This window comes from Varanus komodoensis, unplaced genomic scaffold (assembly GCF_004798865.1).
Source record: "Varanus komodoensis strain SLA01 unplaced genomic scaffold, ASM479886v1 scaffold24, whole genome shotgun sequence".
NCBI lineage: Eukaryota > Metazoa > Chordata > Lepidosauria > Squamata > Varanidae > Varanus > Varanus komodoensis.
Genome location: NW_025335641.1, coordinates 15,397,314 through 15,411,379, shown reverse-complemented (window position 1 = coordinate 15,411,379; position 14,066 = coordinate 15,397,314). Strand labels below are relative to the sequence as shown.

Here is a 14,066-nt window from a genome sequence, read left to right as displayed (position 1 = left end):
CTAGATGCTAAGAGATGCTTCTCCCCTCTTAATTTAGGTGCTAGGAGACACTGTTCCATTCTTCTCGGGACTTCTCAGCCCCTCTTTTTCCTGTTCTACCAAGTTATCTTAACTCTTTAAAAGTCCCACATTTTCTCCAGCTCTTTTTCCTGGCTAGATGAAATGCTCTACCATTTGCAGTATGGTTAGTAAGGGCAGGTATTCACCCTGTCTATGGCAAAGTTTCTATTCTGTGTCTTTAAAACTAGACAGGCATAAGTTAAGAATATTTCTGGGGTTCATCATTGGCAAGGCTGTTGATATGAATCAATATATTAATCTGTTTCACTGAGAGCATGTAAGTGCTCTGGCTGTGGAATAGAAACAGGAAAAGAGGCAGCAGTACCCATGTAGCCCTGTGTGATTTTGAGCTCTGATTTCCTCCCTGCAGATATTAACCCCCGGTCCTTGAGGCCTGCAGAGCCAGCTGATGGGAAAATAATGGTGGAAGAGGAGCCAAAAAGCAGACCCTCCTCCCATGCAATGGAGAATGCATGAGCAGGAAGCTTGGAACAGGGTTTCCTTCCCTTGCTATTAGATGATGGGAACAAAAAGAGGATGAATGAGTTATATATGTTCTTGCTCTATAGTGGTTTTTGCTGTAACCGTTTCCATGCCAAAAGCCAAATGATTCTTGCTCCCTTTTCACTGGCTTCTTTGGTATTGTCTGAAGGGGCAAGTATGTGGATAAGACTTGCAAGTCCCCAGTGCTTCCTGCTTACAATGCATATTCCTGAATCTGAAGTCTTCCCAAGCCAGAATGTTCATTCAGAGACCAACCTTTAGTCTAACGCAGCTACATGATTTTTCAGTTTTATAAATAACTTCACATTTTGTATTCCTGCTTATTGGGTCTGAAGCATGGCCTGCCTGATTGTTTTTGGTTTTAGAAACTTAAACATGACTGGATAGAATGATAATATTGAATGAATTGCTGATGAGTTAGCAGTTTACAGTAAATCAAGTGCCTTATACTTGCATTTTGAGAAGTGAAATGCAGCGGTTCGGAAATAAACAGAATAAATAGATGCTATGCTTTTGCTTTGGTCTTTCTACCTATTTCTTAAATGCCTGTGCATGGGCTCCTTTGGAATTTGTTTAGACAATCAGGATTCCTAGAATCAGATTCCCTGTTCTGACTGCTTGTGCAAGCAATTTCTCAGGTTTGGTGAAATCCATATTTTGTACTCTTCCCAGATACCTGCATCTCTGTGGCCTTGGTCCTATGAAGACTTATTTTAGAGGGACATTTAATTATGCCAGGAGGTGTTTACCTCTAAAACCATTCTTTAATTTGTAAAGAAATTAGGGGAATCAGGGAAGTTGCTTTTGCCTCCACTGACTCTGTTTCACCTTGCCAGTTCAGTTGCACAAGCATCAAGAGCAACAGTGGCTTAGTGCCTTCACAAGCAACCTGAAAGGGGTGCTAACACTCAGTTTTGGAACAAGTGGGGTCAGAGGTGCTTGCATAAAGTTGTTCCACTGACTTGCCCGATCCACTGGTTTCAGGGCCACCTTTAGCAAGCGCTGGCTCTCTGCCATGTAAGCAATGGATCTCATTTGCACAATGGTGGTGGGACCAACAGCTTACAGAAGTGGAATAGCAGAGTGGAAGTGAAGCAGGGGCAACAGAAGCACCTCATTGCATGCTGCTTGAGGGGTTGAAATAAATTTCCCAGAATAAAATGTTCCATATTAAATGATGATGTACGTTTTTGATGAAGGAACTTCTTGATTCCATTGTGGCTATTATTATTGTTATTACATTCATTTATATCTTGCTCTCTTTGCTCTTGTGAGGGACCCAAGGCAGCTTACATAGTCCTTCTCCATTTGCTTTTATCTTCACAAACCTTGTGAGCAGGTTTTGGGTGAAAGTGAGTGTTGGGCCCAAAGCCACCTGGGGAAATTCATGGCTGAATAGGATCTCAGAACCTGGATCTCCTGGGTTCCCAGTACAGCATCCCAACCACAATGCCACACTGGCTATTGACCTTCTGTGTTGTGATAACTAGAATATTTTATTTCTTCTGTAACTCAGTTGAAGAGGTTACTTCAGATGAAACATCCTCCTTAACCAACAAGCCATAAAAGAACTTGCAATGGTGTCATGGTGACTAAACTTCCCTGCCCTGTTTAGCAAGTGCCCAGCTTCTCCTCTTGGACAGAGATGAAATGATTTGATGACTTGAAGCTCAGGCAGTGAAGGACTTTGTATGTCCAAGCCCTGATTTTAGCATTGATTCTGAATACAGAATAAGCCTGTGTGAGTAGAAGTAGACTCATTTGAGTATTTGTAGCTCTTAACTCTGAAGAGTGCTTGGAGTATAAGGGTTAAGTATGCTTGCAATAAGATCAGGAAAAGCAATAATGATACCTTGGCTACTGGAAATCTAAGAAAAACTGACACATGGACTGTCTGTCAGATAGCATTACCAGATTTCAAAACAAATACCATCTGAAAATGCCTAAAATATATATTTATTGCAGTTTTCCCTTTCCCTTTCTTACAAGGAATTCCCAGTAGCTTATCCCCTGAAGTTATCTAGTAAGCTTTTCAGCTGAATAGGGATTTGAATCCAGTATTCCTGGTCTAAGTCCAACACTTTAACCAATACACCATACCAGCTCTCAAAGGAGAATTTAAGATCTGTGTTTGAGAGCAATTGCCCTTGTTCCTTATAAAACATAGATATGCTCTTGGGAGTCACAATTGTGTCTGTTCTTTTATGGTAATAAACCAGAATAACCACCTGTGTTCTCTCCAAGACACAGTCTACAGATATCTTGGAAAGAACACGTGCGGGTAGCAGATTTTTTCTTTCAGATTAAAGTCCTGAGTGCATTGTTGGCTGTGTGTATTATAATTTCATCATCACATTTGCTATAGGTGTGGTTTTTGAAAGTGCACTGTATGTCTTTCAAAGATAACAGGAAAAGCTGCCTTGACATGTTGCTAATGTCATGTGATAAGAAATACAAACAATTTCTTATCAGTTCATCCACGCAGAGAGCCTGCAACTGCTGTTTGCAAGGGTGTGTTGTTCTCTGATGTGTGTGTTCTTTGAAACAAACAAAGTGGACAGAAGAAATGGTGGCTTGTTCACAGCTTTCTGATCTGTTCTTCTGTGAGCTTATGAAGAGCAAACACGTAAATTGCATCCCTGAAAGAAGCAAATAATCCTTGGAGAAGGGGAATTAGAGCGAGACCTATTACAGAAATTTGCCCCCAGATTTCCAAATCAGACATGGGTACAGATATCAGAAACTGTTACCGTCTCGTCTACTACAAGAATTGCACCAGTGTGAGATTTTGTGCCATTTACTTTTGCTGTACTCCTCCTCCTCCTTTGTAATGGGAATGTATGAACCTAACCTTGTCATCCTGAAGACCGCGTTTTCAGATACTAGCAATTGAATGGCTCAGATGCTGCTTAATGGCTTCTGACAACTTGCTTTAGAATGGGCTGAGTGTCCACCAGTTTTCTTGGTTGGTGGCTTGAGCGCTTGTCCTTTTCTGAGCGTTCTAGTGCATTTTGTGAGGTAATGATCACACCCTTTGTGTGCACATTGTTGCCTTGCTCTTTGAAAATTCAGTTACTTCCAAAACTAACCAGGAACAGGAGAAAGAATTGCACTGGAATGGAAGAAAATAACTGGCATTTGATGAATAAGTGCATAGCCAGTTCTGGTCACTTTCATATGTGTTCGTAAGGTTGATCCATCCCATTTTTGAAAATCTGAGATTGTTTTAAAGATTTGCATGAACATTCACATTTAGATGAAATTTTAAATTCTTATTTGCTGTCAGATATACATTTCTAAAATACAACTACTCAGACCCAACCCATATGAGTAAAATGCTTCACATAAACCTGAAAGTAGAAAGGAACAATCACATTGGGCCACTATGTGTAAGTAAGGCCCAAAGGGCAATTCTCCCTGCGAAGATGGCAGACAGTTCCTTGTGAATAAAAATATAGATGTCTGGGACAGTAATTCTTTTCCCTGACATTATGCATATCTCAAACTTCAGGGTTATTTTTTCCACCAGAAAACTGTTCTAGTCATAAGCTGAATGGCACTGCTCAAAATGCTTTTACTATCTCTGTTTGTCAAAACAAGAGTGGTTTCACATGCATAAATATAATTCAATGCCATTTATTGTTGTTGGCCTCTTGAGCACTTTTTGGGGAAAGGTGAGATACGGAATGCTTATATTTCAGAATCTGTTAAAATGCAGCACCGTCCATCTGTGACTTAGACCTACACCCCTTTGTATTTGGTCTGCTTCTCTCCTGTGATGTTACACGTGTGAGCACTGACAAGCAATAGAAGTGTCACCATTGTTTTAGTGAAAGAAATCAGTGCATGAGCTTCTTATAAGGCTGTGTTAAATATTGCATATCCAAGCACTGGAGAAGAAAGCATCCTCTGAAATTTTAATCTCTGTTTTTGTCTTCTGGAAGGAACTGGTGGAGTATTACAAGCATCACTCTCTCAAGGAAGGCTTCAGAAGTTTGGATACAACTCTGCAGTACCCATACAAGGAATGGGAAAATACGCTGGACCAAAGGAGTAACCGAACAAGTAGCAATGGTGAGCATGACCATTTGTTGTCATTTTAATAATAACGGAACAGCAATAGGTTAAAACATCTTCATTTTACACTTTTGACATATATCCAATTAATATGATAATGCATTTTGCTAGATTTTCCTGCAGCTAAGCAGAATCAAGATCTGCTGACAGGTTTATGAACAGGTCTAGTTAGACTTCCTGACTGCCTATCCTTAAATCAAACTGCTGCTCAAACATCTATTAAAAATGTAAGTGAGCAATTGATTTGTAAACAGACATTTTGCATTGGCTGTGCTGTTTTCAGCTACATGAATTAATAAACATGTAGTTCTAATCTTGCATTTGACATTTAAATGAATTATTTGTGTGATTTAAAGCCACAAATTATCAAGCAGAATTTTTGCGAGCAGCCTAAAGTTCATAGTGATTCCATGTACATTGTTGCTTGTTAGTGTTTCTAAATAGGATTTTTTCCTAGATCAGTGGCAAACTGAATTGCTGCCTTTATGTGCAAAAAGAACATCTGGGAAGGCTAGAAGGGTACAGCAAATAATATCAATAAAAATAGCAAGATAAAAGTTGGCTGGGGAAAGGGAATGTAGGGAATGGATTAAACTGTTTCTCCTGCCCTTTGCTTCTCCTCCCCATATCACACATTTGTAGATATTTGGAGCTTCCTTTCTTTGCTGGATGTCTAACTGCAGTGTGTATGGGATGGATAACAGTCTTTAATACCTATGTGTAGACTGAGTATAATTAATTTATGCACAGGTGCACACAAACACATCCCTGTGCAAAGGTCAAGTGTTTACTGCAAGTTACTCAGTCAATTGACAGTTAAAATAGGGAAAAATTGTGCAAGTACAGAACTCATTGAGAAGTAGAAGCACACTGGAAATCTGCCTCATGACCTGCAGATTTTTTTTTCCAATTTATTGCAAAAACAGCAGTGCAGCATTTGAACTATGGTATAGTCACATTATATTCAGTATTTTTAAAGAATGGGAAATGTAGCAGTCTTGATAACAGAGACTGCCAAGACACCTCACTCTGGTTGCTCATGTCTCTGATTTTGACTAGCCCAGCACTTGAGTTGAACTTCTTGAGTTTCATCTATTTCCCAAAGATGCCAGGTTCTTATAAACAGCTTTAGAAAATCAGACTTGTAGGAAAGATTTAGGGTCTTCTTCAAGGTGGCCTGTCCTTCCATCAGTTTTTCGATGTGGATGTAAAACCAGCTTTGTCCAAGTTTTCCTGTTTGTGTTCCATCTCAGCATCTCTTCTGTATTAACAGTCCTGGTTAGAGGCTCAGCTGTGAATGCTCCACATATTAAAACAGCATTTTACCCCAATCCACCACATCTTTACAGAAATAAAACCCCACTGAGTAAGTGGGACTTAATTCCAAGAATCACACCTTTCCTTTTTAAGAAATTCAGATAAAAACGATCTTGTTGCTCATGTCCTCTATTTAGTCTTCTTTTTCCTGCAAATGATCCTTCTTCCTTTTTGCTCCCTTTTTTTCTTTCCTTCTGACATCCTTGTAATGCTTCACCACAGCATTCAATAATGTCTATATACTTCTTTTCCAGTGCTTCTTGGCTTTATCCATTCCTCTTTTTATTTTATCACCTTGCTTCATAGGGATGAATCTACAACTTCCTTGTATTGTCCTGTATTTTTTTTTCATTCTAGTTATTTTTGGATTGGATCAGACAGAAATACCACTCACACACTTATCTGAAGAAATACAGTTGACTTGTGACTTTGTACATGCATACTAAATAATGATGTGGATCAGGCTGCTCAGGAAGTTCAGCTGTGGACATTGGAGTTTGGAACATCAGCTGGAGCTTTGGTTTCTTTTCTTCTCTCCGCCTTCCATGGCATCTTCCTTAAGCCACATTATAAACTGCTTGTTCAGACATCTTCCACATTTCAAAAACATGTTACTTTTTAACACAGTGTCCTGCATGGGAGTTGTTAGGTCACAGTAAGAACATGGAGGAAACTGATTTGGAGACTTTTTCATGAATCACTGATACATGAACTTGCTTTAAACAGGATCTCATTTATTGAGTCAATAGAAAAAAAAATTTCTGCAGTGACCTTTAGCACCATTTCCCTGTTGATGTTCAATAATCCATACAGTGGAGGGATAATATAATATGCTGATCAATAAACTACCAGTGTTTTCCCTGTAAGTCTCAGTCAGAACAAAGCTTCATGTGCAGCACAATCAGAAATAAACCCCATTGAGTTCAATGAGAACAATGTTGAGCTTCTGTGCAAATAAATTAACAGTCTTAGTTGATCTATTCAGTTAATTTCAGATTAACTAATGGCTTTGTTTTCACACATATATTCTTCTGATCTGAATATTGTCAGCAGTCCTTTAATAACTAAGGTAGAGTCTAAGATCTTATTTAGATGCAGCAATAACATGGTGGTTCTTGTTCTCAGAATGAGCATCAGGCTTGTGTGTTTCATCTCCACCCTTGTGTGTAAGAGAAAGAGAAGGGATTGAAGATTTCTCATGCTTCTTTATAGCAAAGTTCTGTTTGCCTTCGCAGCTAAATGCCTTTTTTCCAACCACAATCTGAAACCATGGTTTAACCCAAGTGTGATTCTGATTTCATTTTGACCAGATTTTCCCCGGCTGCTGTCCCTCAGAGCAAGTGGCCCAACACCGCTGGAGGGTCCAGACTGGAGAAGGCAGGTTTAGATTCTAGACTGAAATCAAACTGAGGCTTCACCATCCATAGTTTCCTGTATCCAGATGACATGGGAAACCACTGTTTCCTGTCATCTGGGGCAGAATTTGGAGGGGGGTGGAGGCAAAAGGGCCATGTGAGGCTGAGAATCACTGCAATCCATTTACAATAACAAAATATTATATTTCAGCCTTCCCTAGATTGCGGCTGTCCGGATGTGTCAGGCTATTGAAATCCAATTCAAGACAAAGTGGTTTATAGATCACAATTGCAATAACTGAAGGCTAGATTCTGAGCTCTTATAGGCTGTGCAGTAAAGCAGAACTATCATATGCATTTATCAGCCTTGGGGAAAGACCTGGCATGTCCTTCCAGAGCCTGTTATGAGGCTTATTTTCTTGGCCTTTTTAATGGAAAATAGAGGCAGTGACTTGCCCAGAATTGGTGGAAATCTGAATGAAATCTAAAACCCTTTACTTCTCCAAGCCCCAGGCTACCATCCTCTCAGAAGAATCATCATTTTCTTATTCTTTATCTTCTATCTCTGTTGTCCAAAGTTTCAAGAAAGAAGGGAGTATGACTTGATACACGCACCACACATAACTAGATAGAGCTGGCAAAGAATTTACCAAGGGTGGCGGTCGCAACTCAGAAAAAAATTCTCTCCATAGAATGTGAAAAAGAATTCTTGGTCTTCCTTTTACTCCTACTTGTCCTGCCCAGGTCTAAAGTCAATAGAAATAATATTGTACTAGATGGGAAGCCTGACAGTTCCTGGTTACTTATTCGTGTTCAAAATGTGGCTGAGGCCATAATGACACTGGTGTCATGACCTCAAGAGAGCAGAAAATAGCAGACTGAACTTCCACTGTTGCTCATGGTGATGCTTTCATGGATCTACAGAGCTGCCTGGTTGGTGTTGATTTATGCCACACAACTTATTAATGGGGCCTTCTGTTTGTTGATACACTGGAAGTATCTGGAAAGTCATGTGTAAGAGTTCTAAGTTCCCAGCCCAACCCTACAAGAGAGAGAGTACCATATGCAAGATCAACTGGGAACAGGTATAGGCCAAGTTTGGACAATCCTATCTGCCTACCAGCATGTACAATCCACATGCATAGCCCTTTATTTTCCAGCCGTGACACAAGCAATCAAATCAAATGGTCTCTAATTAACTATGGAGTCCTGTTTTGTCTGAACTAGGAAACGATGCTTACCAGCTGTGCAACAAACCAGCATATTAAAACAGCTAAAACCAAAAATCAAACCATGGTATAATATCCTGGCATCTTCTGAAACGAGTAACTGTCATTTCCCAACTCAGACAAAACAGGACTTAGTTAATTAAAGTCTTCCTGGTTTGATCACAGGTTGTGTGAAGGAAGGAATAAAGGAGATGCAGAGGCCCATTCATATCTCAGCTTCTTAAACCAAGATATGATCACCCAAATCTGCTCATTGTTTCTAAGGAGAGGGAGAAAAAGAACATCTTTTCTGCATCAGAAGCCTAGTAACATCTCTCTTATTGCACTACTGTGATGGGAGAAGCTGAAAACTTGAAATATCGCCTTCTGTTAAGGGCATTGGTGTCCCTTTTGATTTAGAAGATGGCAACCTTCAGGAGGCTTGCCATGTGCAGTTCTGGGGCCTGTTTTCTCTCTGTGACAGAGGAATCAGTGTTTTTCTCTCAATGGTGGATGGGCAAGGGAAGATGCCATATTGATTTCTAGTCTCTGGGTTCAACTCCCATAAAAAGCCACAGGTCATGCAATTTGCTGGCATGTCATATTGAGAACTGTGGCTGAAGACAGTCATGCAGTCATCCTTTGCATCTACATCTCTTTGAGGGCTGTAGCACCACACAGAGAGGAAATAAGCACAATGCTTTCAGTTTGAATACATCACATCCTCCGTACCTGTTCAGGTAAGAGCAAAAGAAAGGGCACAAATTTATGAATTGGGGCAAGGGCAAAAACACCACTGCTAAGTTCTTTTGGGTGAACCTCTAGGTTTCTTGTTATCAGAGACTTAACTATGAAGATTACAATATTATTTTTACCAATATTTCAATGTCATTTTGCTTGTCTCTCTTTTCCCCCTTTCTTTCTCTAAGCCCCTTCTTTGTTCTGTGGGTTTTCTTTTGTAACTCCTCCAGACTACAGCTTTGTTCCCCCTTCTTCCGCTCCTTTCTGGTCAGGTACTGCTTTACTGCTTTTATATTCTCAATTTGCTTCTGTTTTCCAAATATCATATTTCCATTTCTATGTGCAGTGAAAGTTAGGGAAGGGACGGATTTCCCCAGGCACATAATTTGACTAAATAAGAATGGTGGTTTGCAAATGTGTTCACTTAGCCACAGGGAAGCCCTTTATTTCTGAGCAATTCATGCATGGCTGAGAGAATGCTCAGTCACTCAAAGAAATGAATGGAAGGCCAATTGTATGGCCAAGTCGCAGGATCTTCCTTTTTTCCTTTTTTTACACCTTCCTGCCTGCCCAAGTAAGGTCATCTAAATGTTCATTCAGTTACATAGCAGGTGTTCACAAATGAATAGTTCTGATTTATCTTGGAGAATGCCTAAAAGGCACGAAAGCAGATTTTGAAACAATATGCATTCAGAATTTGGGTGGAAGGTATAATGCTCCATAACCGCGAGACCAAGCTAAATCTAATAAAGGTCAGGATTCTATTATATCTACCGAAGACCAAAAATTATCCTGCTTTATCTTCACTGGTGGAAGTAATTTTAGATAAATAAAATAATTGAAAGTGGCTTCAGACTTTGTGACTTCAATATTCGTCCCATCCCTAAATAAAACCACGTTGCATTCTGTGATAAAGTAGTTTCATTGTAGAAAAAAGAAAAAAACCCTTTTCTATAGAGTTTTGCATGCATATTGTCCACAAGTTAATTTTATCCATTTGTTTCTTTCTATTCAGTTGTACTTTTTCCTGATGTTCTCTTGAACTTCTGTTGTTGTGTCCGAAAACATTTACAGTTTTTAAGATGTCTCAAAGGGTCTTTTTTCTTCCTAAGAACTGAGAAGTCTGCATGTCTTCTCTTGTTATAGTAGACATATAGCTCATCCAACCTTGAAGCCTTGGGAGGGTGTGAGTGTGTGCACACATTTTGTGATCCTCCAAGTGTTGTTGGGCTATAGCTCCCATCATCTTGACCATTGGCCACAATCCTGGTATGCCATTGCATTAGTAACAGGGCTTATGGTCAGGGAAGTTTTGTGTGCAAGGGTTCAGTATAAGTCAGTCCTAAAGAGGAAAGGTCATTTTAAGAATGGAAAAAGTGACCACCAGTTAGCCACAATCAGGTCCCCTTGGTGGCAAATTTCAGTCAGATTCTCTTGAATCAGATTCTTCTCCCTTGCCCATAAACATGGTAAAACTCATTATCAGCTAATAAAATGGATTGGTAGTTGGTTCAGCGCAAAACAAAGGAACTTGTGAAGCATTGGGTCATCTGCCAGTTCTAAAGCCCCACCAGCTCATGCTGGCCAGTGCAGGAAGTATATGTTGGGGGAGTTGCTAAATTAACCCTTTCCTTCATACTACAGTTTAAAAAATCGCTTTTCTCCTACTGGTGCTGAAAGGGAGGGATTTGTTATATCAGCTGTAAGCTGGCATGCTGGTATGTTGTGGAAAGCACCTTGAATCCCAAGTCCTACCTTTGCCTTTTCATTGATATAACACTGACAATACAGATACAACTGCGGATGCTTCCTGGAGTCCCTATAGTGGATGCTGCCCAGCTCACTGGCAGATTTCTCCTCTGTCAATGGAGGGGGATCTCCACCCAACTCTAACTCCTTTTGGATAGTCACCTGTGTGAACTAAGTAGCTCTGCCTGATGGTTTCAAGGGAGGGTGGTTGAACACATTTATGGAAGACACGTTGACCATCGGAATGGCCAGATGGAACCTCCTTAGACCGAGCCAGTACGATTTTTTTGTTGGGGAGGTTGATGCTGGGCATCAATAATATACCCTTCTTCTAACGTTCCCAGAAAAAATGGGGAATACTACCATGAGAAATGGGATGCTGGAGAGATCAAAGGAAATGAAATCTTGGTTCACCATGGATGGAGCATCTGTCACAAAGCCTTGACTGAGGAGCAATCCCTTGTTCAACATCCTTGCTTTTCTGCAGTTCCCATCCTTTAACTTGCTGCTTTCCTCCTGTCGTAGTGGATGTACTTCTCATAAAGTGACACTGACAGAGGGTAAAGGATGTGGCATTTGACAACTCTGGCAGAAATGTTTGTTTAGCTCACAGGTAGGGGTAGTGGATAATATTTACATATATGGTTCTCAGTTACGATCAATAGCAGGTTCTTTCTTTTCCCACTTCCTTTATACCCTCCATTTTTTGGGTAGCCTTCTAAGCTATTTATAATACTAGCTTATGCATTAAAGTGTTATGCATTCGGTACTACGGTGACAAAATAGGGCATAATTCATTTTCTGGCTATGATTTGATCTTACGCATTTCAATTTTGGTCACTGAAGTGTGTATAGTTATTATTTTTTTTCAAAGCACAGTATCTGTTACTGTTATAAGAAGGCTGCCGCAGTGTATAAAATATTGCCTTTTGGTAGCATATGAGTCGACAATAAAATATGACACAAAAGCGTATGCAGCAATTTTGGAAAGCAAATGGTGATCTTTATCATAGCTGTCTATATATTTTTCTCATTTGGATGCCATTTTATATATATCTTCTAGGTTTAAATTGGGAAAAACCAGTTTTGCTCCCTGGGGTAGGGATGGAATTTGAATGTCTATGACTCATGCAGTGAAATATTTTTATGAGGATGATGATAAGAATCTGGGTTCAATAAAAGTAATCATTCTCTCTCCACTACCCCAATTTGACTTGTTAATGATCTTGTCCTTGCACCCAAGAATTGCTTTGCAGGGATCCAAGAAAGTTATTTTCTTCACTGTTCTAGCTAGAACAATCAACCACTTGTCTAGATCTAGTCTTCAGTTTCAGCACTAAGGAAGTGTCTGCTCCAATTATTCTTTCCGTACACCTTAGCATCAATGGAGATAATGTTGGTCCACGTATCATCGTTTACCGACTTTGCTCTGCTGAGAAAGTGGCTTGTAAAATATAGCATGCCCTTCCTCTTACCGCTATCTGCTGGTATCCTTGTGCTAGCACATTAAGGAAGTTTCTTGTTAGTGTGTTTGTTTTATTTGAAAATACCTTTTTAGACTGAAGCCCTATGCGTACTTACTTTGGAGAAAATTCCATTGACTGCAATGGGAGTATCTAATAGATTAGATGTGGCTAGGATTGCAGTGAAAGTTGCTTAAAAACTTCCAGTTTTTAAAGAAAATTTGAGAAATTTTAACTTGGGCTCATTGGACTGTGTTGTGTATGTGTGCACTTTAAAAACAACATAGTTGCTAGGATCGTGCTTTTCTATATTTGCATAAATTTTAATTTTTTTATTGTTCACCCATTTTATTTTTCTGTGTTGCTTAATCTCTTCCATGCCAGATTTAGATTATAGACAGACAATCCATACATTCAGAAATTTTATTTATTTATTTCACATCTATACCTCCCCATAAGCAAAGCTATCTGGGTGATTTACAAAAATCCATAGAACAGTACAATAAAATGCAGTACAATATCATAAAACAGAGAAGAAGTTAAAACATTGACAACTTTAAGAACAGCTATAAGAAAATTCATAGAAAAAGGCTATGGAAGAGAACTTCTTGGATCCAAGTTGACCTATATCAATAACTGGTTCTTTATTGAGTGCTACATCATTTATGGGACATTCTCTAGAGCCACAAGAACTTCAGGCATGGAAATGTGTCATAAGCCTGCAGTGTACACAATATTGTAAATAATTCCCTCTGCACTTGTACATTTCAGTTCCCGAACTTGTGTTTTGGCTTGTCCTTTGAGTTTCCTGTTTCATGTCTTCACTTCCAAAGATGTGTCCAGTCAAGCAGCTCCTGCCACCTGTAATTCCTTTAAAACCTTGGTTCATAACCAACTCACTCTTGATCACTAAAATCCCTGTAACTTACTCACCAACCTGTGCAGGAAGTGGGTGCTTCTTTGTGATGCTATCCCACATAGCTGCCATGCACACACATGTGTCTGTGTCTGTCTGAGAGAATGAGCCAGTGTGTAAATATCGGAACCATCTAGACAGGTCTCTTCACATGGTAAGTTGACCCAGCCAAACTGGAGAGACCTTTGTTTGCTCAACCCTTTGACCCTGAACTTTGGCCCTCCTCTGAGTAGTGGTAATACTTGGGGACTTACTTTATCATTGCAACAGCTCTCCTAGACAGAGGCATAGTAAGCTAGCCAAAGCCACTCCAATAAACCTTGTGCTTCAGAAATGATTTGAACCCAGGACTTCCAAGTTCAACAGTTTTTTCACTATAGGTCTAAGGTTTGTGTGTGTGTGTGTTTCTAGGCACAACGGAAGAATATGGTAATTTTATAACAGCATGGAAAGATATCATAATGTATCATAGATCATATAGCATGTGTGTGTTTATTGCCTGAAACTGCCCCAGAGTGAGTAATGACTCCCTTCCCAGCCACCTCTGCAGCCAGTTTAAAATAGTGTGTCGCCTCCCAGCGAGGGTTGGAGTATGGATAGGATGGGTGTTGTACATGGGACTGAGTGTATGGCTTTGTGACTTGACACAAGGCAACCTATGATGAGGGAACTTTTT

The 14,066-nt window shown here is 39.8% G+C and overlaps 1 protein-coding gene across 2 annotated transcripts in view; it reads left to right on the top strand.

Annotated features, from left to right (window-relative positions):
* The window catches only part of VAV3 (vav guanine nucleotide exchange factor 3), a 181,904-nt gene that overhangs the window by 158,623 nt on the left and 9,215 nt on the right, over positions 1 to 14,066 (top strand). For both annotated transcript variants that reach the window (XM_044432307.1, XM_044432306.1), the window contains exon 25: positions 4,509 to 4,638. In XM_044432307.1, coding sequence (XP_044288242.1) covers positions 4,509 to 4,638 — 130 coding nt within the window. The remainder of the gene's footprint in view (positions 1 to 4,508; positions 4,639 to 14,066) is intronic.